The sequence below is a fragment of the Cyprinodon variegatus genome, unplaced genomic scaffold (genome assembly GCF_000732505.1).
Source record: "Cyprinodon variegatus isolate N-32 unplaced genomic scaffold, C_variegatus-1.0 Scaffold514, whole genome shotgun sequence".
Lineage (NCBI taxonomy): Eukaryota > Metazoa > Chordata > Actinopteri > Cyprinodontiformes > Cyprinodontidae > Cyprinodon > Cyprinodon variegatus.
The window spans coordinates 223,567-250,538 of record NW_015150967.1 but is presented as its reverse complement, the minus strand read 5'-3'; the positions used below and the strand labels follow the sequence as shown (position 1 = coordinate 250,538).

General features: G+C 36.8%; 1 protein-coding gene across 1 annotated transcript in view; it reads right to left on the bottom strand.

The window, feature by feature from the left end:
- mtnr1a (melatonin receptor 1A) overlaps window positions 1-21,825 on the bottom strand; it is a 54,627-nt gene extending 32,802 nt beyond the window's left edge. Inside the window, exon 1 of the mRNA XM_015390798.1 lies at window positions 21,499-21,825. Within this exon, the coding sequence (XP_015246284.1) occupies window positions 21,499-21,682 (184 nt within the window). The 5' untranslated portion in view covers window positions 21,683-21,825. The remainder of the gene's footprint in view (window positions 1-21,498) is intronic.
- Between the last annotated feature and the right edge of the window lie 5,147 nt (window positions 21,826-26,972).

The window sequence follows — 26,972 nt, the reverse complement described above, 5'->3', positions numbered from 1 at the left end:
AAAAGTTAAACATTCTCTTGCAACACTGATAACAAAAAATTGCAGAATGAATATAACAAAAAGAAAGCGCTATACAGAGAGTTCTTAAAGTTCCTAAAAAAAACCAAAATTAATATAAAATGCTGCTAAAAGGTTTGCTTTAAAATAAATAGCTGTTATGTAGGCTCAACTACTACTGTTTGCCATTGTTCTTCATTGATCTTTAAAGGATTTGTATCACCTTACAATTTTATCTAAAAAAACAATTGAAGACTAACTAAATTTTATACAGGAAAATTATCCGCTTCAGTGTTTTACATACTTTTATCCAGTGCTACATAAGCATCCCTTTTCTGTGCCAATAGCAAATTTAGCCTGTTGGATGGGCTCAGTGCCAACCCTTAAAGTCATAGGGAAACAGCTGTTCCAACCATTGCATTTCCGAATTCTATCAAGTGGTGCCCGACATTACGCAAGTGAGTAAACTGAATGTGATTGGTCATTTATCAAGGGGGCGGAATTGTTGTGGCAGACGGTTCGCAAGCAAGTTTGGTTGTGGTCGGTGACTCGGAAGTGTTGCACCCTTAAAAAGCACTAAAAAAAACAAATAATTTTCGCTTTAGTGGAACATTATTACGGTAAACTAAATCCACAGTTCGAGCATACAGCATATATATACTTTTCTCTTTTATAGATTTTCGCTTTGTGCGCCTTTATTAAACAAAATCCAGCACACTGTGTATGTAGTTTTCTGTCTTTCTGTTTTTATACACAGGTCATGAACTTTCTTCTCCCATCATGCATCATGTCCTCTTAAAGGGGTATTATCATGACAGAAATGTTTGAAATACAAAAAATAAAAAAAGTAGTTTGAGCATTAATTTTGTCTTAAACCAAATGAATTGTACTAACTCAATAATAATAAAAAAAAAAAAAAACGCTTGCCCAATAAGATAATAATACCTATTAATTTTAACTATATCATACTTTTTCTTACCCTATTGTGGGGGTATATTATAGGGCTCTACAGAAGCATCTTGCTAACTAGTTAGCAACTTAGTGCTAGTAGGTTCCCAATGGGAATTCCATTGGGACCAAGCAGCACTAAATTGTTGACTTAGAAACAACACAGTCAAGGAACGCTATGGACAGCGGAAACATACGAGAGGAGGAGAGTTTTGTGTCGGAGGTCGTGGATGAGTCTCCTTCGTCATACATTTTTTATTTAGAGGAGGAAAGTGGGGACGGAGATGCTGTGGAAGAGAATGCCAGGGTGGCAGAAGCTTCGTTTGGTGTAGAAGGCTTACAGCCATACATATTAGAGCCTTGGGCTCGCAACGCTGCCAGTTCTGTTAGCTCTATGCCACCGAAGACCCAGACATCTATCCCTATGAACACTGGGACGTAACTCAATGGGAAAGTAAATGAATCTTATTTCAACCATTGCGTATATTAGCTGCGACCTATGAATCGAGATATGACTGAAATATTGTGATTGACAGATGACCGTTGATATATGATTGGCCGAATTTAGGTGTACAAGCTGACGTATAACTATCTGTCCTGCATAAAATAAACACCATAAAACACAGGATTTAATTTAAAATAGAAATTTTCTATATTTTGGGAAAATATAGTATGATAAAGAGTACATTTATATCCATGTTTAAGCCAGAATGATTTGACATTTAAATATGACTTCCCTATGACTTTGATGTGTATTTTAGTGGCTAAGATGTTAGAACCCCAAAATCCAGATAGAAACATTTATACAAATTTAAGTAAAGAAAAAGGGGCTTTTTTGACACTCATTAACCCCTACAACCATATCAACAGGTTATAAGTGGTACTTGTTTTCAGTTTCAGGTGCAACCTAGTATTAATCCTGTGAAATGACTTCTACACTCATATCATAAAGGTTTGATAATCTATATAGCCTTTCGGCATTACAAAAGGGAAAATATACCAACATGAAAAGACTGACACTCACATAAGACTTCTAACCTCATCTTGTATAAGCTTCAGTTATATTTATAGTTTTGTATATGTGATGACTGGTTTTATGTAACCTGCCATTGCAGCATTGAAAAGGATGAAAAACCAGAGATTAGAAGACGCAAAAAATTTAACAAAGCTTAGTTGGGTCAACACTTCATTGTTTTATAAGACTCTTATAAAAACTGAGCAAACATAATGCCTCATTTTACTTTGCATGATTCCCCTGGATTGCTAAATTGTTGCTGATTAGACATTGACAGTCATAGTAACTCAGGTTTGGTCAGATGGGTCAATGTCCCTGAAATTTTTTACAAAAGGACCACTCTTTAATAGTCAAAGTGATAGATACTAATACAACAAAAACACACATATTAGAAGAGAAGCAAACTCACTAACTTACAGCTTACCAAGTTCCCATTTAGTAAAAAAAATACAAGGTTAAAGTTAATGCTTTCATTTAATGTAATCCTTTTCAATTCTGTGATGCTGTAATATAATAGCCTTTAACATTATGAAGGAATGCTATGATGCCTTGGGATTGAATGGCATAACCATTATATCATCAAAAATGAATTGTATTTGCAATGTAAAATGCTGTCGCTCAGCAGATATGCTTAATGTACTATGATTTCAGTAACCCAAGGGTAAATCTATTGTTGAGATAAGAAAAAATATCAAATAAGTTACCCTTTCAAATTACTTGTCGTTATAACTGTTCATTAATGGCTAATGTGAATTTGCATACACTATGCATACTGCAAAACTGTCTCCCAGAAAAATAGCTGAGGGGAAGTGAGAGGTTTTTAAAACATTACGATAATCCAAAATCCAAACTGACAGAAGGCCTTTATGGGAAGTTGGAATCAAAGTTTTAAAATTCTTGACAGGTCAGCGCTGTATTTATATAGGCTACATTCTCACAATAAGGGATAATAACAATGAGGCAGGCAAGGGATGAAGATTGGATCCCAAAGTATATATATATATATATATATATATATATATATATATATATATACACAGCACACACCAAAAGTTTGGACACAACATCTCATTCAAAGAGTTTTTTTTTTATTTTCATGACTATGAAAATTGAAGATTCACACTAAAGGCATCAAAACTATGACTTAACACATGTGGAATTGTATACTTAAAAAAAAAGTGTGAAACAACTGAAAATATGACTTATATTCTATGTTCTTCAAAGTAGCCACCTTTTGCTTTAATTACTGCTTTGCACACTCTTGACATTCTCTTGATAAGCTTCAAAAGGTAGGGTACAGTACAGTTACCATTTTATTTTACCTCTAAATAGCACAGCTCTTTCATGAAATTGGAAATAATATTCTATTGCATTTTTGGTAAGGACCATTTTCTTCTACATTCTTTGAACTAGAACTACCGTAATAGAGTGGCCATGGGCTGGAATCAAGTAAGAGATGCATTGCCTCAAAATAGTTTTAAGTAAAATTACATACCAAGTAAAAAATGTGGTTAAGTAAAAAGCAAGGTGCAGTAAAACTAGTCCTAGAACCATCATTTTAAAAAAAGGAACCAAAGTAAATGTAACTTGTTACTATCAAAGTACTACTTGAACAGAGTAAAGATTTGGTTACCTCTGATATTGTTTAAGTTATGCAATAAGACAGACAAGATATATATCAAATCTGGAATTTTAAAGCAAAATGGAATAGATCTGAAAATGGTAAACAAAAGAACAAATAACAAAAACCTACAAATACAGGACCTAATTAGCAACCGCAGGAAAATGTGGGACTCTTAATACCCATGACATGTAATTTTGTTACATAATTTAATCCATGTACCTTTCTCTTGTTGAATAGTCACCTTTTGGTTTTTGTAAAAGACAGTTTAACCTTTGCCATTCTAATGCCTTTTTGGACTCAAGCAAGGATTGTTTAGTGGATTTTATTTTCTAAACTGACATCAAGGATATCAAAGCATGAAGAAAAGACAGACTGTTTGCAAGGTATCAATGGTATTTGCTCTAATTTTATAAATTGTCATGAGTACACATAAGGCTGTCATTTTTAGTTTTATCTTTCAAATCAGAAAAGTGACCATGTCTCTCCACCTTTGATGATGTGCTGTGTTCAATATCAAAAACAAATTAAATAATATTTGTCCATTCCCAGCAGCAGTGCAAATATGCTGAGTAATCATATTTTCAGATCAGGTGTTTTAGAGTTATTGTTTGTAATAACCAGAAAACATCTTGACAGCAATTAGAGAAAATCTACAAGTTATAATCATCAAAGTTAAGATATGTTTTAAGGTAGAGAGAAAAACCACTTACTCTGCAGGGTACTATAGAATTTCAGGCATAAATTATCAGCTGAGAAGGTATAGGAACCCTGTACAAATTGTTTCATGATGCTCTGAGTTTGCTACAAATGTTAACTTCTGCTACATTGAAGAGTTAAGTGCCCTGAGAAAGAAAAGAGATCCTTATTCTCTATCATTCAGTGTTTAATTATTCAGCTCTGGTAAACTATTAATTAATTCCAAAGTCATGACCCGCTAGGCACTGTGGTTCCCTAATTAGAGAGTGTTTTTCCCCCAATGAGCCATTCATTTCTTTTCACCTCATGTTGAGCTGCTCTGCCACACTGTGCCACTCTGATGTTTATCACAGCCATCACGGCTGTGACCTGCTGAGCAACTATGTGTTCTGCGCCTTCAAATATTTGTTAGGGAACTGTAAATGTAAATCATTGAGACAAACACAAACCAGTTATATAGTCTGCATAATATTTATATGGCCGTGATAAATAGAACTGCGCAGAAATATCCAATAGTAGCGAAAATTATGGTATGTTCTAAAAGCAATAGCCACTGATTTAATAACCTTACAAGGTACCAAAAGTTTTGCTATCTAATAAGAACAGGAAATATTATCGATGCATACCTACCAAGATAAGGCCATTCACCTTTGCTGTCAGGCCAAAAGGGCCCAGGAACAATATGAAGGAGAAATAGGACTTATCAGCACAGCTGGAGAATCTGTTGGTTAAACTAGTGTACTTAACAAAACTAGACCTTTATTGAATACTGCCAAGAAAGACATTTTCTTATAGGAAATTCATAAGAAGTCCCATTTGCAATGTAAAACAACAAATGTTGAGAAACCAGAAAAGACATGAAAATTCAAATTAAACTAAATTAAACATTTGCAACACCCTACACATTCCAACCCCATCGTGAAACACTATTATTCTGTGGGAAACAGCTATTTTCAACAAGGACTGGGCCATTGATCAAGCCTTAAGATAAATGAATACATCTAAATGCATGCAATCATGGAAAAAACAACAGTTAAGACTGAAAAAGTCTAACACTGTGGCTTTACATCTACCACAACAGTGGCCCATAACAGACACTCAGAGTCTCCAACTAAATAGACTATTCTACGTTCACACCTAAAAGAGCAAAGGCAGCTCATTTACATGCAAAGTCAATGGTTGACATGCATCACGGCGCAGTAAAACGTTCCGCAGCTCATTTTGAGCAGCAGGAGCAGTGCGTCTGAGCATCTGACGCACTGCAAACGCAGCTGCTGCTGGAGTTGGAAAAATTTAACTTTTGCTGCTTGATGCACGCATCAACCAATCAGAGAAGCTGATCTGGGAGTTGGCAGAGAGACACACCGCTGATTATACAGATCGCTATGATCACTCCACTGAAACAGTTAATTAATGCCTAAATTAACTTAAAATGCAGAAACCTGCCGGTAAAACGTTCGCTTTTTTTTATCCTGGTGCCTGCAGTTTGGATTACGTACATGAACACCGCCTTCCAGCTGCCACGGCAAACCGCGAAGAGACGACTGGGCCATAGGCTGCTGTTGAATGGGATTCCTAGTGACAGAGCACTGCAGGTATGTGGGGGTCTGAGCGGCTCCGACAGTGAAATAATATTTGAAGGCAGGATAGTGATCTGGATGAACTGACTGCACTGTTTCCAGGTGGACTTTCTCACTGAAAAACATAATAAAACTACTTTTTACCCACTGATCACAGCATATATAGCTGCCATTGTTACAGGCAAAGAAGACAGATTTTATTTAATAATTTTGTGCACACAACTGTATACAAAAAGAAATTTCGTTAAGTACAGCTCTCTAGACTATTTCATTTTTTTTAATTCAGCAGATACATATGGAGGACCAACTCTGCCATATTTAAAAATAAATACAGAAATAAATAAATGCTCAATAAATAAATAAGCATACAATTAATTGCCACCAAAAATACAATAAACAAATAAATGTAAGGAAAATTTTAAATTATACAGTGAGACATAAATGTATATAACTCTTTTAATTAGCTTCTTTATTTATTTGCCTTAGTAATATTTACCTTATTTCTTTTTTTGTCCTTTATAATCTTAAACTTTATTTTTTAATTACTTATACTATATTTTTAAGTATTTATTTATGTGCACTCTTATAATATTTTTGTCTGTTTTATTCTTCCTTTGTATTTTTTTACCCTAGTTATTTCTTCGCCGCTATTTATTTCTGTCTGCCCTTTTTACATTACTGTATGCATTTCTGTCTCATTATGCAAATGAGGAGGGTGTGTGTCCTAGAGAGTCAACTATCGGCGCGTTATAGCTTTAGCCCCGCCAGGCCACTAGCATTGTCCGGTATTGCTGGAAGCAGGCAAGACTCCCTCAGAATGATGGCGCAGCAATGACATGTCTCCTTTTTTTGAAGAGAGTTTGAGTCAGAGATTATCCATTTTGTTTTCCAACGAGCGGACGTTGGAGAGTAGGATTGATGGAAGTGGCGGTCTGTGGGGATTCCTCCTTAGCTTAGCCCGGCTCTGCAGCCTGCTTTCTCCATCTCGTGCATCTCTTCCTCCGGCTGTTCTGTTCCGCTGTTGTTTTGTTTACATCCGTCCATAGCACTCTGCAGCTTTTAAAATGGTCAAAATGGTCTGTATCTAAAACATTTTGTGACCGGAGCCCCAGCAGCCATTGGCGATCATAGATGCGGGTTGGATGTCTAGTTCTTATCTTTTTAAGTGGCATATTTCGTGAAATTGTCGAGAGCCATTCTTTGCCGCTGCCTTGGATCAACCATTGTTGCCATGGAGGTAAATGGTTTACTATCACTACTTATTTGTGTGTTAGAATGGTTCAGTTAAATACCAGTAAATTCAATAAACAATGCATTGCACTGTAGGCTCATGTTGACATATATTCTCTATCCAGTTTGACTGGGCTTAAGGTATTTTGTAAAGAGAAACAACACTATCAATGTAAGCTTAAACTCAGGAAGTTTAAATATGAATACATGAAACTTTTTTATTTGAAACAATCTTTGAAAAGCAGGCATCTTATTTCTTGTACTTTACAATGAAGCTCTACGTAATGCTTCTAAATTAAATGTCAACCACATGGCGAATCTTCAAATCCCTTTAAATCGAAATCAACTCAGTATTTTCTACTGCATTTAACAATGTATTTATCTATTTATTTTGCACTGCTCTGAACTTTCCATATCAATGACTGTTGCACCATGTCTCTCCTACACTGTTTATGATTACTGCTGCACTTAAATGAAATTGTCGTTATCACTGCTAAACTGCTAATTCACTTTCGAAAAGCTGTATGTATCGAAAGTTTGTTTTGTATACACTCTGTGAAAAAAAATGACAGTAAAATTTTGTCTAAGTCTAACTAAATATTTTAATGGAACTTTTTATACTCTCTTTCATTAACTGATTTCATTTTATACGCTAGACTATGCCTGAGCTTGGCAAGGAGCTGAAAGAGTATTGTGTTTAAAGCATAAACTACGAATATCTACGAATATCTATAAATTACACGGGTAATTTATCAGTGTGCTTTAAAATCCTGGGGCTTTTAGTGGAAGAGGGGCTATTGTCTAATTATCAAGTTTAACACAAGGCGCTCTCAGAAGATGACTTCTGCACACATTACAGCCATTACTAGGAAAACATTCTTTTACTAACTAATAAGCATCAATGCTTACTCATTTGCAAATGTCATTTTGATTATGATGTAAATCATACTATAAGAATCCAAGAGCAAACATTACACCAACTGTCATGCATTCAGCAGCAATAAAATCAATATTTGAAGTTTTCCTCTTTAGCAGATAAAACTGCATATCAAACATCCAAGAAAAATGCTGTTTATAATAATGCAAAAGCATGTCTAACATCTTCTGTTTGATTTAGATTTATGTTTTCTTGAAGTTTCAGTTTGCTTAAAAATAGTACTAGTTCATGGTCTGGTAAATGACCTAGGACGGGGAAAAGCCCAGCTTTTATTTGTTACACTATACACTATATCTGGTTCAAGGTTCCAGCATCATGCACTCTTGGGGACTGGCTCAGTTTTTGTGAAACTGAAGCTTTGGGCTGTTCTGCAGGGCTTGCAAAGAGCCATCACTGTCATCAAAATCAAAAGCATCTGATCGAGCGACCTGACATTGATACAGCTAAAGGAGAACACAATGCTGTCCAACTTTCCAATGCTGTCCCCTTTAAAGGTGACATTTTCTCAGCGATTAGCTTTAAAATAGCGCTTTAACACTCAGGTTATTTCTACTATTGGCTTATTTGGCAAAACAAAGGGAAATGGTTTCTTTTGAATAGCACGTTGACATTAAAACAGGAAGTGGTAAGGATTTTCTAAGATAGTTTTAACTGAAAAAATGTTGATGTAAGATTAAACTCAGAACCGCTTAACTTTACAAGCATGTTACCACCAGGCATGCCAGAAACAAATGCAAAAGTAAATAACCCATAACCTTATTTTGTCACATTACATCCACAGACCTCAATGTTTTTTATGTCATAAACAAACACAATGTAGCACATATTTAAAGGAATTGGGGAACAAAATGATGCTTGAGATTCAAATTTTATTATTCTCAAATATGGCATGTATTTGTTTTCAGCCATTTTTACCACAACTCATTTATTTTAATCCATCCGTAGCTAGTGCCTTCTGCCAGCACACAATGGCTGAGAGCCAGGGTAGACCCTGGATAGGTTGGTAGTTCATCACAAAGAAACATAGAGACACCTACAGTAGACAAACAGCTATCCATACATGGACATTTCTTGGGAAACTTTAGATGGACCAGTTAACATACATATTTGTAGATTGTGGAAGTTAGCCTGAGAGTATCCAAACATGCATAATATGAACATGAAAATTAGATGACTTAAAGACCAAAGGACGGGATTTAGTCCCTGAAATGTCCTCCTGCAAAGCAAGCCCGACTTGAAATCCTGAAAACTAATTACATTTTGAGGTCACCCAACACAGCACTATTCAAACAATCTTTTTTAATCAAATTAAATGGATATCAGTATTAAAAAAATACAAAGAAATAGTTGTCCACATTAAGTTACAGGCACTCTATAGAAGTCATCAAGATGCTCATTGTAACTCTGGTGGGGCTGCAAAGATCTACAGCAGTGGTAAGAATGTGTTGATACGACTATTTATCAAGCATTTTTGGCCAATATTACATGTTACCTTTAACACTTTGAAGCATGGCAACATCATGATTAAGGAAAAAACATGGAATCTGTTTAGAGCTAGAAGAACATGAATGGAGCTAAATACAGGTTAGTCCTAAAAGAAAACTGCTCAGAGGCTTATTGGGTTGGAAAATAGGGCAGAGATGAGACCAGATCTCATTTTTAGGGGATTCAGCTACAGGGGAATCAGGGGGCGTATCAATGGTGCAGGGGTTAAGCTATGTACAGAGGCTTTGGATTTGTGCCTTTCAAAGGTCCGAGCTCTGGCCTCACTGCCTATGCTGCATGTCTTCTCCATTACTGTAAACCCATTTCCTTTCTGCCTAATAAAAAAACAAAATAAAGGCTAATAGAGACTATAGAATAGTGACAATCCTTTGAAAACTACTGTTTAGAAATCCTTCCCTTTCAAACCAAATGATATTAAACATCGTTCAAAAAGAAGAAAAGGTTAACATTTCTGTCTATATAGAGGCATAAAGCTTGTGAAGACATCACTCAACTGAACTTAAGTTAGAATTGCTGCAAATGGTTGTCCTAAAATGTATTGAATTTCACCTAACTAGATGATAACTAAAGATGTTTGCACTGAACTTTATTTATGGGAATCAAAGTAAAAGGGGACTGAATTAAGCACATTGGTTTTTATTTTTGGATTGATCTTTGCAATTAATTGTTTTCAATTATTTTTCACAGTGTGGTCTGCATGTTTATGTTGAGCTGTGACATAAAACTGCAATGAAATGTATAAACATCTTTTGTATAATTAGTCAATAATAAAAAAAGTACAAAAGGTGGAAATGAGTTTGCAAGGAAAAACAAATTTTATTATACTTTTTTCATCTTACACTGAGAAGTAGATGTGACCCTGACAAAGTTTAGACCAAAGGATTACAGTTTCTCATAGCTAGAGGATCCTAAACTAAACAGGAAGCTGTATAAAGTACTCTATAACTTACATAGATTTGTTTTCTTTTCCCTTATTAAGCGCCGTGAGGCTGAGCTGATTTCTGTTTACAATGTCACAAAGTTACAGTGTATTAATAAAGCTAAAATATTCATTTTAATCAGAAATGTTTATAAATGCTTTTAAATATTGCAGTGCTGCTGTAAAATATTAATTGCCAATAATAATAAAACTGAGACTAAAAGGTGAAATATCTTTCTAGTGGAATGTGTAAACAACCTTAATGCTGTATTAAATGTCAAAACAGTCCTACAGCATGAAGCTTCTGCTTTATTTTCCAAAGGCCAAGTATTGGACTTGGATGTATCAGATCTCTGAGACTTTTCTCTACCTGTTGCTTTAGATTGGGAAAGCTACGTTACTATTTGAACTTGATTGCACTGCACAGTTTGTCTGATTACAAGGGATGACAAACAATGTGACAATAAAGCATTTTATTAACACCAGTTGTGTTGCTTTATAAAACACTAATTCAGGCCTAAAGAGCAGGACAAGATGACCAAAAAAATCTGTACCCATTATCAGATGAATTCATTAAAAAGGAGTAACTGGCTTTGAGTATTGCTGACAGTTTAATTTGATTACTTCAAAACATTTAAACCATTGGAATACAAAAAAACAGTTTAACTTGTTTAAAATATAACTGATGAGAAAAAAATGTGTGGTAAGCTAATTGCTTGAAGTAATCGCCATTTCATTTAACCAGTTATTAGACAAAAGACAGCTAAAGACAGCTAAAGACTTAAGTGAAGATTTACTACCAGATAACAGGGGTAGCGTTTCATTGGCCTTTGAGACAAGATAAATTAGGATTTTGATGTTGCAGCAAGATGAATCAAGCTTAGAAAAACATTCCAATTGATACTTAGACACATCTCTTTCCACTCCCTTTCTCCTTTAGTGTTAAAGCATTAGTGTCAAATAATTTTTTGATTTATTTTTTTAGGTCAGTTAAAAAAAATTCTAAACTTGTAATTTTTATGGGATGATAAATGTTATTAAAGGTTGAATAAATCTCAGGCATTGCAGGTTTGAGCGGTTAATATTTTAAACTCCAAACAAGTGACAGTAGACTAGAGTCCACATTCTTTGGGAAACACTAAATTGGCCTTTCAGAAAACCTCAAACTAAGATGTATCACTGTTTTTTACACAAAAGTTTTAACATTTTCTTGTTTCAATGCATCAATTTTTAAATGTTTATTTGTTCTACCAGGTATGTTAATTTATTTGATAGGGATAGATATATGCATTCAACATGTAGTATACTACAGTGTATAGTCTGAGCTGATTTACAAAGGTTCTAAGAATTAATTGGAGCTGCGGCTAACAATCAAAATGTTACCCAAGTCCTTCAATATCAATTATTGTTTCCCGGTAGGGCTGATTTATCTTTGCAAAAGTGTAAATTACAATGTTTCTTCTGTTTTCCTCTGTACTGTCCACAAGCATGTAGATGTTTCACAACAGGGTTTGGTTGTTTTCATGACCCTGAAAGCTTGCTTGTCGGAGGTCCATTGTCACAGGACTTACTTCTATTTGCACACATGGATCTGCATATTAGCTGCAAAACTCTTTTCCCTTCTGTGTTGCCATCAACCCACTGTAAGAGCATTAACACAACCTTAAGGGTTGGAGGGAGAAAGTCAGTGTCTCACTCTTGTTTAAATGCTATGACCAAATTTGAGTGTTTTGCAATTTAAAATTGTTTCTTGTTAATTGTAATTCTGTTACAAATTATTTTAATTGCCTAGCTGTTATTTTGAGTGTTGGTACCCCGCCTGCCTACTGGATGAAGCGGCCACCAAATAGCAATCTTAGGGAAGTTGCAACCATGGGTTTGTGCAACAGTATCCAAAAATGTGGCAGAACTTTAATGGAAAAAAATACCACAGGGCTCGGTGCAACAATTGCAATAGCGTTATATCATGCAAGATATACCAAAATTATTATACACCACCGCTCTCAAATTTAGAGTCCCCTGTCTGCAGGCAGGTGTTGTGCCTTGGTAGATCTTCCTGACATAGTTTGTTTTCTCTGCACTGGAAGCACAAGTTCTACAGAAAGAGCAAATCCCTTTTTAACCTTTTATGGTTTCACATTATGTTTTCACAGATAACTGCTTCATTTCCTTTATGACTCTTGACTGAATGACAATCACTTTATTCCAGACCTGGCAGTTATGAATAATTAGAGGCTTAACTTTATTCATTGGTTATTTTACTACATTTAAGCTCTGTTTAATGTGATTAGGGCTGCAACAACGAATCGATAAAATCGATAAAAATCGACTTTTAAAAGCGTTGGCAACGAATTTAATCATCGATTAGTTGTGTCGCGCGATTAATGCGTCATCCGCCGCAGCTGTCATCCCGGGGAAGAAAAAAAAATATGGCGGAGCGAGTCAGCGCCGCAGTTGCAGTGTTGACAACTCAGCGACTTTTCAGACCCCTCCAGCGACTATTTCTTTAAAAAGCTACTAGCGACAAATCTGGCGACTTTTTACGGTGTCACTGGCGGCTTTTGGAGACTCTTACGTGAAAGCATGTATCGTTCCTACTCTTCTCCTCCAGCGGCAGCTGCTGCCGTGGGGCGCCTCCCCCATCCCAACCCCTTTCTCTCTCTCCCACAGGAATCCCTCTCAGCGGGGCAGTCAGAGCCGCAGGATTTTAGTGAGGAGTTTACCCTCAGCGTCCAGACTGCAAATGAAGCGCGCATGCCCCGGGATTGACGGCGCAAATTGATCACAATAATTAAAATAGCCTGCGCTTTGTAAAGTGAAAAAAGTCGTAACATGCAACTTTTGTAAAAACAAATGAACATGGCACGGAAGCACCACTGTTATGACGCAGCACCTGAAAAGAAAACACGTTGGGGCCTTCGATGGCAGTGAAGAGAGCTGATCAGCAGGATGAGTAACCATGTTTGTTTCATTTTAAAGTGGGGAAACGTTACGTTAGTTTTTCAGGTAGCTCATCTGATGCTTTCCTTACCGTGTTAGTAGGTTACAGACAGTGATAAGGTTGGCTACTTATTTTACTTTTAATTTCATTTGAATTAGCTTAAGCAGCGTTTATATTTTCTTTATAAATAAATTAATTTGCAAATTATGAGGGCAAGGCTTTTAAAGTTTAAATCTTCTGGCAAAGATAAAGTAAAGAAGATCCTGCAATTTATGGAAGTAAAGCAGAATAAAATCCAGCAAGATCAGTAATATGTCAATTAATTATATGCCACATTCCCATGTAAATATCTGTCTTTGGAGGATGTGTTTTTTAGCACCCCTAGTTCTCTCATTTTTATTCCAAATACAATTTATAATTTGAATCACAGGGCTATTTTTATCTTTGTGGTTCAGTATTTTCTCAAGTAGCAACTTTAACTGCTATACTTTCCTGTCTTAAAAGGCAGAACTCTTCTAGTCTATAAAAACCTCATTTGTTGAAATGGGGGGGCCTATTGTTTGAACCCCTTAGGGGCTTTAAAAAACAAAAATGCCTGTCTCTTTTTGCGCTTTATGAAACAAAATACCCTATATTTTGTGGATGTACAGCTACATTTCTCATGTAAGTTTGCGTAGTTTTAACACAAACATTTATTTTTCATATTGCACCAGTACAGTTAATGAGCAACCTGTACTTGCGTGCTTGTTTGTTCTGTCTAAAATGTTTATTTTGGAATGAAGAGGTTAATATAAAAAAAATATTTTGTGTCCGATTCATCGATTAATCGAAAAAATAATCGGCCGATTCATCGATTTTCAAAATAATCGTTAGTTGCAGCCCTAAATGTGATTAAACCCACTAACTGAAAAGTGTTTTATAGGGTTGAGATCTGGACTGTTGGCAGACTGTCCAATTGTTTCTACTTCCAAAGACTGGAGTTAGTCTCTGATAAAGCCTCAGAAAGGCTGCCAGGAAGGCCCCAACAGAACCCTGTGCTAACCTATGAAAATTATTTTACCAAGTCTATAACAATCTTTCAATATAGCATTTTAGAAACAATTATTTAAAAAAACTACTAGTTTTATCTGGAACTACAAGCTCAACAGATTAAGTGAACATATAACCATTTTTTAGCGTTGCCTTCTTTATTTATTAACTAGTTTTCACATTTTTAAGAAGACAAACACTCCTGAGCCTTAAAGCCTGTGTTTAGAAATCTCGATAATAAATTCACAAAACAACTCACTGTATATGTAAACATTTGTCTCAAGTCAGTTCTTGAAACTTCTAACTTTTGATAAACCCTTCCTGGCACAGAAGGCACCTCTCAACCAGTTTTTCTTTTTTAAATCAGTCTGAAGATTTCTTTCCTCACAGATATCATGGATTCCCCACTGCTCGTCTTGACCTTAGTTATTCTGTATCTTAATAAGTATTTGGTTTATATTGCACCTCTGGTTATTGAAGCTAAAATAATCCCATCCCTGTTTTTTACCCGATTACAGCAAACATTGAAAACATAAGTAACGCTTCCTAGAATGGACCAAGCCTATAACAAGGCAAAGATTATACCGATAGCAGTGCAGTATCAGCCAATACCGATACCATAACGATACCATCTGTTTGTAATTGATGTGTGTGTGTGTGTGTATATATATATGAAGAACTGCATACAACTTGGATGTACAATAATTGCCATCATGGCTTTGTCAAGCTGCTGCCTACCTTTGTGATGCAGGAAAAAGACTAATACAAAATGAATCCAGGTGGTATCGGAATCGGTGCAACACTAATTTTAGAATAACAAAAAAAAAGCAATACATTTGTTTCCTTTTAGGGGCAAAATTCCATTGAAATTGTGGAATGAGAACTTTAAACTATAAAACTCCTACATGTTAAAACTATTTTTTTCATTCTCTCTTCTCATGGATATTGTCATTGGAAGCATGTTTTCTTCTTAGTAAAGCATTTTACATTTGCTAATTTCTTCTCCCGTTTAGTATTTATCTTTTAAATTAACTTCTACTGCAACTGTAATTTACATTTATAAATAAGAAAGGGAACTTGAGCACAACATAGTCAACTTTAACCATATAGATCATAGATTTAATTTCCCAGCAACAAAACTGTAGCTAGTAAAACGCTGACTAGCTAGTAAAGTAAAGTTACTAGCCACAGTCGCTTTTGAGCAAAAAATTCCAAGCCCTGCTTGGAAGGGTGAGACAACCTTGTCTAAGAATATCAAGCAATAACCTGACTCTGCAAAGAATGCCTGACTACTTTGTCTCTTCAATTTCATCTCTTCTTGTTACATCAGTGACAGTGGCGCCACTAGGGGGTGGCCAGGGGAGCATGGGGTGGTTGCATCAGTTTAGCATTTCATCCCATTATGCACAGCCAGCGACGTATCATTAGACGTCACACAATAAACCAAACTGTGAGTAAGTGTTTACAGGCAGGTTTACCAGAATACTAGATTCAAACCCTGAAAATATGGCTTTTAGTTTCAGTGTGCCACCCCAGGGTTTTTAGTGGCCCCATCTGGCCACCCCTGTGAAACATGTCTGGAGGCGGCACTGATCAGTAACAATCCTTAGTGAGTTTATCAGCCTGGAGAACCTTGCCATTTTTGGGCTAATAAAGAGCACTTCTGTTATTTTAGCTTAGAACATGTTGACCCTGGTTTAGCTCAGGCAGACTAAGTATACTGATATTCTGAGGAAAATTTTGATTTCCTATTCTGTGGTATTAAGTTACACTCCTGCTGTTAGCATCTGTCTTTTGTTTATATAAATAGGTGAATCTTTGAAGATTTTTTTCGGCAGTATACAGTGGAAAGTATTAGATCGGGCTCAATTATTCACAGATTTTAGGATCATTTTGATATACAGGAAGCTTAGCTGGCACAGGTTTGATGCTGTTATGATTATAAAAAAAGGATGTATTAAATTCAGCAATATGAATGACTGTTAACTTTAACATATCTATTTGGCATTAGGAAATCATAGCATTAGGTCCTGGCCAGAAGAGCACTCTGCTTCCTCTATGGCTCATACTATTTCCCTTCATCCTCTCTACCATCCTCCTCTGTTGATACTCTTACTAATTTTTCTCTGATCTGATCAGATCTTGGCCCACCATCATGAATAGAACCCTCACTGCTTCACGTCTGTCTGTCACTAAAGACACAAAGATTGGCCGAGATGACCCTGATTCAACCCACCTCCATACTCTTCTCTACCATTGTAGCTAAGCTGGCTAATCTGGCTTTTCCATGGTGCTTCTTCAACTTTGTCGCTATCAGAGTGTGATTCCTCCTGGACTCCTCCTGCATTCCCCATCACATCTCAACCAGTCCAACAGAGGACCGACATGTTGAGCCTGGTTCTGCTGGAGGTTTCTTCCCAAAAGGGAGTTTTCCCTCTTAGCTATCACTACATGCTTGCTCATCATGCAGAGATTCATGCAAAACTGTTTATCCAAGCTGGTCATCTATTTTCTGGATCCCGAGTAAAGCTCTAGTATCAGCTCACACAGTCTACTGGATCTCTCCATACAGCTAAAGCACACCGTCTTGCCAACCAGCTGTCTATGGACTGAACCAACTTAATCTATCTCCACTCCACCACCAGTTTCAGGCCTGAGGGGAAGCATCCCTATTCTCATACACCTGCTGATGTGTATTAAAGCAAAATTCAGCACTAATGTTTCCTGCTGAGGTCTGTGCGCCAAAGTCTTAAAATAATTGTATAAATACAATTCTTGTAATTGTCTTTTTCTTTCCGTGTGAGTTTATCAGATTGAAATCACACTTAATTATTCAAGCCCTACTTGATTTGCCTGTTGATATCTGAGGGCACTTAAGATTACCTCCAGTGGTGATAGCCTTTGGCTTTTCCACTGAAAGTTGCGACCCTAGACCTACAGACTACCTCAACCAGGGAGTTTTATTCTAGATGCATCTGCTCAACCTACATAGTCTAAGCATTTTCATTTTACATGTGACACTATTAAGGGGAATACACACAACAAACAAATAATCAAATAAACATCATTTTCACAAAATCTTCTTAAGCTAACTGAAATTTGACACTCAAATGGCTACAATTACATCATATATTTTCTGATTTCTATACAAGAAACACTGAGGCACTTTCGGAAAACAGTTGATAACTCAAATTGTCCTTGCGTGGGGACTGTTCCTTTTTTACAATGGCTAGACATCAAACATCTGAACTGTCACCACCTCCTGCTTAATTTTGTTTAACGGCGGGGTTAAAATATAAATAAATGCATACAAAAGATATACAACCAATCTGACAGGGGAAAACTATAAAAAATGATCCACCCTGTTTCACTGTCCATTGAAATACCAGATGATGACACCCATCATTTGAAGCTTTGAGTCTTGTGAGATGGGGAAGAAAAGCCTAACAAGGTGGCATGTCAGCACTCATGCTTGGCTGTCAGATTAGGTTTCTCCGATCACGCTCCAAACTCTTGTGTTTCTCGTGCCAACTGACAGTCAAAATATCTCCTAAGACAAGGTTGTCCTGGCTTGATTCATTTCAAGTCTAGCTTAAAAAACTAAAAATACCCTCATCAAAAGCAGACGAGGCACATTTAACATTATTCACTGGCAGTAAGCTGAAGCTACAATAATGATTGTGCTCACTTGTGCAGCTGAGAGTAATCACCATGTGTTGTTGGCTCCATCTTCACTTTATCATGGGCCGTTTCATGCACCAACAGAGGATTTGAGCATGCAAGGATGGTAGTGCTGCTGCTGCCGGCAATGTGTGTCTAAGTAGCCTGCCAGGTTCTCTACCGAGTATGTTTCATTACTTGCTGTTTATTTTATCCCCTTCTAGTCAGACTGCCCTGCAGTTTCTAAAAACATTTAGCAAATGCCAAGAAATTATATGTATATTTCCTTAGCCACAGGAGAGATTTGCCAAAGGGAAATGAAATTTATCTTGGCTGTTAAATAAAACTGCTAATATACACTCCTGAGATTTTCAAGCTGTGAGGTCAAATTTGTGGCAAAATAACCACTTGCAACATCAGCCTCCTAATGTGTCTGGTAAATCAAACTGTGATTTAACGAGAGAACTGGATGGTTTTATGCCAATCAATATGTCTGCCAATCCATTTACAATTTCCTGGCTGCTGTTTGAGCTCAAAATCATGAGAGACTCAAGTTAGGCATACACATCTTCAGAGCTTTGAAGGGAGAGTAGCAACTGTAATCCAAAGGCATGATCTTGTGGAACTTTCTCAAGTTTACCCAAGCATTGTCGATATTCCTGATTGTATTTGCAAAAGGCAATAAAAAATAATGTATTTATAATCTTCAAATATATACCAATATTAAGGATTACAAAATAAGGATTCAAAAAAAAAATATATATAAGTTTTAATAAGCAGGAGCATTTACCTACACAAAAAGCACTAGTTTTTCTGAAGAATGGAGCACAAACTGGCGTTGTATCATGACCTCCTTACATGCAGTTACCCATACACTGAAAACATACAGTTTCCAAGATTAACTTTCTCTCATATGCTGCTTTTCCTCCCTAAAATAAAGAGCGGTACCATGGCTTTGATAAATTCCAAACTTTTTTCCCACTTTAATGATCACAGCTCTTTCTAAAGCAGGGTAGATGTGAACAGAAACAGAAAACAGTCAGGATACTTATTAGAGCTTTACCAGATGCTGATCATCACAAAGTGAAGACACTTTCTGCAAATAAATATATATATATATATATATATATAGAATCTGTATATTCACAATAATAAATCTATAAATACAGAGACAGTGTCAAATTTGTTGGCTTACTTGCTAAAATGAAATATTTTAGATCACATTTTAACTAATTTAACTGAACTTTATTTATCTCACATTGGATAAATTTACCTCTGCATTTAACACATTCCCTTGGGGAGCAGTGGGCTGCCATCGTGGGGCGCCCAGGGAGCAGTGTGGGGTTAAGGGTCTTGCTCAGAGACCCAGAGTGGCAGTCTGTGGGAGTGGGGCTCAAGCTCAGAACCTCAGGATTCCAAACTCTTTGCCCTAACCACTAAGCCGCCCCTCCCCAATACTTTTTAGAACTCATTTTTTGGGACAAAAGGCCAGCTCTCAAGACCAGAGGAGAAACAGACTGCAAAGTATCAAAGATTCTCTGCAGTGCTTAAATTGGGCTCAACTTCTTCTGAAATGTTCTCCTTTATTTTCACATCTAGATAGAATACTGAGATTTTGCACAATGATCAGTAGATATTTGCCCTACATGTTTACCTGTTTCTGTATTACCCATTTGGAGAAGTAGCTAGGATAAATTTGATTGCATTTTGTTCCAAATGCAATCAAGAAGTCATGGACTACTCATTAGACAGACAGATCAGATTAAAAAGCAGAGTGAATAAAAAAAAAATCCCCAAATGAATTCAATTTAGATCAGATTAGATGAGCTTTATTGATCTCACAGCAGAGAAATTCACTCGTCACATTTTGGCATAGAAGTTACAGAAGGTGCAAACAAGGAGGAAAAAGATGCATTAAGAATAAGCAATATATATACAGTATATCCAGGAATATACAGTATATCAAGATAAATAGGATTAAGGTGTATCGTGCACTATGAAAAAACAAAATAAAAATAAGAAATAAAAAAATGAGAAATAAAAATATGTACAATCCGGATGGCTTATATGCAGGTGTAGAAATATCTCACATTCAGCATATTGCAAAGAATATTGCACAGTCAATAACTAAAAAGAAACTATAATGTAGCTGCACAGTTGTTTTTACAGGAGTTATTGGGGTTATAGTGCATTATTATAGAGTCTGGTGGCAGCAGGAATGAATGACCTGCGGTAGAATTTAAATGAGTTTTTAAAATTACCAAACTTTTTTGCCACAGATGGTTAAAGTAAAGGAATAATATATAGAATTTTTTAATATATATATATATATTCTAATGTAATAACAGGTTTGAATTTTTTCATTTTCTATTAATCATACCACAGAAATAAATTTCCCTTAAGGCTTTAAATAACTTCTTCGCTAAGGGTACCAAAAAGAATGAAAAAACAAAAAGTCTGCATAAACATCTCATATGAGGCTTACCTCTAATGGTTGCAGATGTCTTTTATAACACATGATCTAGATATAAAGTGACCCTAACGTTGCTGCAGTAAAAGAAACACGAGTGCGTTCATCCCTGAAAAAAAAACACCCCTCCCCAAATGCCAACAGCTGTTTAAGTGCTGCTCCCATCCAGCCTGAGAAAACCTGAGCTAGACAGGAAACTTTCAGGTTTTCTTAGCAAGGCTCAGTCTTCTAACTGAGAATAATGCGGGCTTTACCACCCTCCATTAACACAGGAAAACAAGGCTGGATCAAAACGTGCGCACAATATAACCCGTAGCTCGCGTTATCAAGGCATTCACCGTTAGATTATACATTTAAATAGATCAGGGAAAATTAAGCTACAATTATTGTATTCCACTCAGATAAAAAGCTGCGAAGTGTCTGGTGTGGGTGTGGGGTGAGCGCAGGGCTTCCCCCGTGGCTTTAGACTGTCAATAATCATTATGATGCCTTTTTTTCCAGACCTGTCTGGAACTTCATGGATTGAAATAATATTAGACAGAAAAGTAAAAAAAAAAAAGCTGATGCCTACATTTTTTTATTATTATATCTGCACAGAGCAAAGTAATCTTATAATCCTAAAAATAATGCAAAAATGCTCTAATAATTTTACAAAAAATATATATATAACCACCAAAAGTAGGGAAATCGCTTGTTAAAATAAATAGTTGGTTTATACAATTGTATAATTACAGCGCCTGCGTAATAAACTTGTTTCCTGATTAATAAATGTGTCTCAGTGGAAGTATGCTCACCAGGACTATCTCTTGGAAATGTTTGTTTTGTTTTTGTCGCAGCTGAGTAATCACGCGCGCATCCATCTGAGCGCGTGGCGCTCTCAGTATTGGCTACATCCACTTTTGTTTTTGTTTTTCTACAGATTTAAGCAAACATTGGACCCGCTCACCTGCATTCCTGAGCTTCTTGTTCCGATACACGGAGAAGATTACCAGCAGGTTGCCCAAAATATCCACGACGATGGTGAAGATGAGAAAGCAGCCCAAAGTTGTGCTGACCCACGGCGGGCGACTGAGCGCAGCCTCACTGGGGTCCCTATCAGAGCTGTTCAGGTGGGATCCATTTAATACCATTGTAATGCACAGCGGCAGAACTTTTCCCCTAACTGAGCCCAATTCTCGCCTCCTCTGAGGAGTCCTACAGATTGAACACCGGCGGGTTGATACTATAGCCTCCCATGGGTTTCATGTTCATCTCCTCATCCACCCTCCCTCTCTCTCCCTCTCTCCCCCCTGCGAAGGCTTTATCCAGCTGCCGAGGATCAGCCCTGGTATGACTCTCCGCTCTCTCTGCCTCACTCTCCTTGGAGTCACTTCTGCGCCCGTTTTCCATTCACTCTGTCGGTACGCATGTGTGACATATAAAGCCACTTCAAACCTGGCCAGCATGTGATCAAACAATCCAAACGGGAGCGATTCCACTCAGAGGGAAGAAACACTGTCGCCTGGTGGCTGCGATGTGGAACAGCAACCAGCGTCCTACTTCTTTTCATTTATGCCTGGTCGGGTTCATTCATGGCTTTGTGGTTTTACGCTTCCATATGTTTTTCATTCATAATTTTTCTGGGGGGAAAAAATCCTACATTTGCAACTCCAACCGAAATTTAATCAGAAATAAAAGCACCTGTAAATTAGTTGTTTCTTATAAACAATACATATGTAGGCCTACTTCCAAGATGTCTTTAAAATAAGAGTTTGAAAATGTATTTATTTTTGTACTAGATTTTTCCCAACTAATAGAAATTAAGTTAATATCCTTACAAACTTACTTGACTGATGAATTTTTCTCTGGAAAAACAGGTGTGATGTTCATTATGTAGCACTGGCGTAAATATCTGTCATGGCTTGTGTTTTGTTCAAGTTTTATTTTGAGTTTTCATTGCTGTTATTTTGATTCTAGCGTTCTATGTATTTTTGACTGTTTTTGAGTTCTTGGATATTTCTTGTTTGCCCTCTTATGTCAGTCTGCTTTTCCCTAGCTCCCTTCTTGCCTCCTCTGTTCACACCTGCTCCCAATCTGCTAATTACCCTGGTCTTTGTTTCTCTCTCCCATATAATCTCCTCCTGTTCAGTCAGTCTTTGCTGGTTTGTCGACTTTACTTTGTTCCCTTCTTCTTGTGAGTATTCTTGGTTTTGAGCATTTTTGGATTTAATGTGGATTTATTTCTTCTGTTAAACTTTTGTCATTAAAACTTAAAGTAACCAGCTCAAGCTTTGTGTCTGCATTTGGGTCCTGTAAAACCTCCACCCCCACTTTGACACTATTGGTAAGCAGAGACTGCAGTTGCTCAGGGGTCTCCGACCCCTTAGGGCCCCCCTCACTGACTCCTGGTAGGCCCCCTATGCAATTGTGAGCTAGGATGTCTCTTTGCAGATGTAATGGTGTGAAAAATTCCTTTTTTAGCCACCTAATTTTAAACTGTCTGACCGGACCGTATTTATACCCCAACACATGCCAGATTTTAACATGATGGTGAGCCATTTAAACACGACACCAATAGCAAAGCAGACAGTAGTACTTTTAATTACTATGTTAATAACTGTGTATAGTTCATTAGACGGTTGGTAAAAAAAATACACTCATATAATATGTTTCAAACTGCAATAAAGATCTTAAAAGAGCAATGTAATTGAGCGTAGATTAAAACCATAACCCTTATGTACAATGTGTTTGCGACGATGGATACCGAGAGGGGGGGGCTTTACTTCGTATGGGGCCCAGCCAGATAATAATGTTGCTTACGGGCCTATCGTGTCATTACGCCATTCTTGCGTAGGCTACTTGGGTTAAATGGATAAAGTAGATGTGCAAGTGAATAAAAGAGAATTCCTTTCAGCATGCTCCAAAATAAGATTATCAGGCAAATGATTCTCTCTTACAACTCATCAAAAACATATATTTAGTTCTTCATTATTTTTTAACTAAATTGATATATTTTGACCTAAACAATAATGGGTGAGACTGCTGACTTCAGAATATATTCAATGACATCCTCCCAAAGCAGTGAAGTCCTAGAAGGTTATTGCTAAAAAATACAAATAAAATCTGTTTACAAGCTGTTTTAAAGATAAGGGGAAGAGAAAAGATGAGGATAAGAAAAGCTCTGAGAAGATTGTGATTAAAAGCCCGTTCAAGAAATTAAACAAATTTATATGGTTTTGAGTACAGACAGAATCATTGATTCAAGAGCCCTCCCACGCAGATGTGTTCAGGACACGTGCTGCAACTGTCACATTCCTTGTGTTAACCTAATCCAGATTCAGATAGAATCAGAAGAAACTTCCACAAAGAAAGGAGGCAAATTAATGGATTGTTGTTCAGTGTCCATTTGCTTCTTTAGTATTCAAAGGTCTTATGTTTTTTTTTTTTTTTTTTTTACAAAATTAAGGTGACAGGATTTGTGAGATTAAATCTGGGGATATTTGCAGTTTGGAGATAAACAATAATTAGATGTCAAAAGGATAAATTGATGAGACAGGGATTGCTATTATTTAATTTATCTTTCCATGTTTGGTAATTAAACAATAAGTGCAGGGTTGTGTTGTCTCCTTACTTTAGTTAGCATTTCTATATAATCAATTTAAGGAGGTAAAATTTGTCATTCAAGCATTCAGTCTCCACAATCATCTTCCATCTTGTTTCTCCAACCCTATTCTGACTTTTTGCTTTACTTTTCAATTGGTCTTTCTATTTTCATAATTTGTTCTTTTTTCTGTAAGTATATATTTTCTTACATTTTCACTTGGTTTAAGCTTTCTACTAGTTTTCCTTTTTTCTCATCTCTCATCCCCTATCACATGTCCTGTTTTGTAAAACACACATCATATTACCATAGTCAACTAAAAAAATTACAACATTGGCTTTGACCATACTGAACATTTAACACCATTTAACAGATAAGGAATTCTTTCCCTGTGTCTCCTTTTCTACTCTCTCTGTAACTTTATCAATTGTTCATTTTCCTCACCTGCCTAACTCTGTCCGGTTTTCTAATTATCACTCATTTCATCCACCTGCGTCTGTTCCTTTATATTGGGCTCAGTTTCACATGCTGTTGTGCAAAAGGAATAGACAACATGTGGAAATTATTGGCAATTAGCAAGACACACTCAATAAAGGAATGGTTCCCTTTTTAATCTTGGTGGTGCTTTCGCACTTGTTGCATGAGATGGACTCTACATACAATCACACAAGTGGCTCAGGTAGTGCAGCTCGCCAGGATGGCACATCAATGTGAGATGTGGCAAGGTTTGCTCCCTCCGTCAGCATAGTTTCTCTAATTCCGATGTACAACCAGTAGACGCCGGGGTCAGTTTCAGGAAGCAGGTTTACTGAAAACTAAGTTGTCTAAAAGTGAAAACAGGGAAACTCTGACTTCTCTGGTTAACAAAAAGAGTTTCCTCAACCTCTATTTCAGTCACCATAGTAACATTCTCCCTAGAGCTAACCTTGTCAGGAGCAGGTTTTCTTCAGTGAAGGGAGAGAGTTCTGCAACTTAGTTGACAGGATATGAGATTACTTGTTTTTGGTTTGTTTGATATGAGCGAGATGCTGATCATTTTATATTATTTAGTTATATTTACATTACATAAATAGATTCATTAATTCTGCGGGGGAATGGTTTCAGAGGTTTCCCTGCTTTAGCACAGCTGATTATAATGATTGCAGTAGACAAAAAGCCTGTTAATCAGCTTTCAATTAAAATCAGCTGTGCTGGAGCAAGGAAACCTCTAAAACCTGCAGGACAGGGGGCCTCGAGGACCGACTTTGGGGATGCCTGCTTTGGGGAAAGGATTAGGATTCACTCGATGATAACAACCTAATGAGTCTACGGGCACAATCTGAAAACATTCTATGGAACTAATAGCCAATAATAACGATTTATTGGGATGATTACATCCGAAGCGCAGCTGCAAACAGCCACACTATTTACTGGGTAAAAGCAGACCGAATCAACATGAGGAGGGACGCATGAGATGATCCACAGGTTCTCTATAATAGAACAATGTTTTTAGACTCATTTTCACCTGCTGCCAGAAGATTTCATCTAAATAGATACATTGATCTACTACCATTCAAAAAATAATCAGGTTATATTTTCACTGTTTTATTGAATATGTATTCCTGATATCTTTGTCTAAATGACCATTTCAAACAAAATTGCATTCTAGAAATCTAGAATAAACTTTCTGGATGTCTATAAATTAATTTCAGATCTCTATATTGCTAATATTACTGGTCAGCATTTGTATTATTTTAACGATCAAAAAATGTTTTTCAGACATCAAAATCAGTTTCTGCTACAAAAATGTAATTTAGAAAATATATTATTACAGTTCAGTTTAGGAGTGCTATTTTGATCAGGTAGAATCTTATTTTAGTTATCTACAAATGGAACAACAGAGAGGAGTGCTTTTAATAAAGGTAAAAATGGCCTGCCATAGTCAACTTCATATAAACATACACGTTAATTCAAACAACAATCCTCTCATTAGCCACCATACTTTTCTTTGTAGCTGTAGCACTGTTTATCTGTCTTTTAAACACATTCTCCTTTTCAAATTTTTTTTTTTTTTTTTTGCATTGCTGCATTAAAATCCCTAGTTCCAGTGGGGTGAAATAAGCCCTTCCTGTTGCCTGTTGTCATGGTGACTCATTGAGTCGGTCCTCCACTGATAAGGGTCTTTCATACTTGTTGCGCACACACTTAACTCTGAGTGGACCTAATTAAATTTATTGAAATAATTGATAGCAGCCATTTGTGAAACCGAACACTCAAGAGTTCTCGACTTTTGGCTAGAATAATTTAAAGTTGCGGATTTGAATCTGAATCTGTTAAACCTACTACATGAAACAGACCCCAGGAGAGGTGGAGGAAGCCGTAGGAGGGTAACAACCCAGCAGGACTGCTACCTTCGCCTTTGTGCAAGGAGGACCAGGAGGAACACTGCCAGAGTACCACAAAATGACCTCTAGCATGCCACAAATGTGCATGTGCCTGCACAAATGGTTAGAAACCGACTCAATATGTGCTCACAGCCCAACACGATACAGGAGGCTTGGCATTTACCAGAGAACACCAGGCTCGACCAAATTCAGCACTGGTATACTTTGCTTCACAGATGAAAGCAGGTTCACACTTAGCACATTTGACAGCCTTGTGTCTGGAGTCTGTCTGTCTGGAGACAGTGTGTAGACTGAACTGCTGCTTGCAATGTCCTTCATCAGGACCAATTTGTCAGTGGGTCAGTAATAGTGTGCGTTGGCATTTCTTTGACGGGCCACATAGTCATCCATGTGCTTGCCAAAGGAAGGTACCGACAAAAGATCCTCAGACTCCTTTTGAGACCATATGCTGATGCG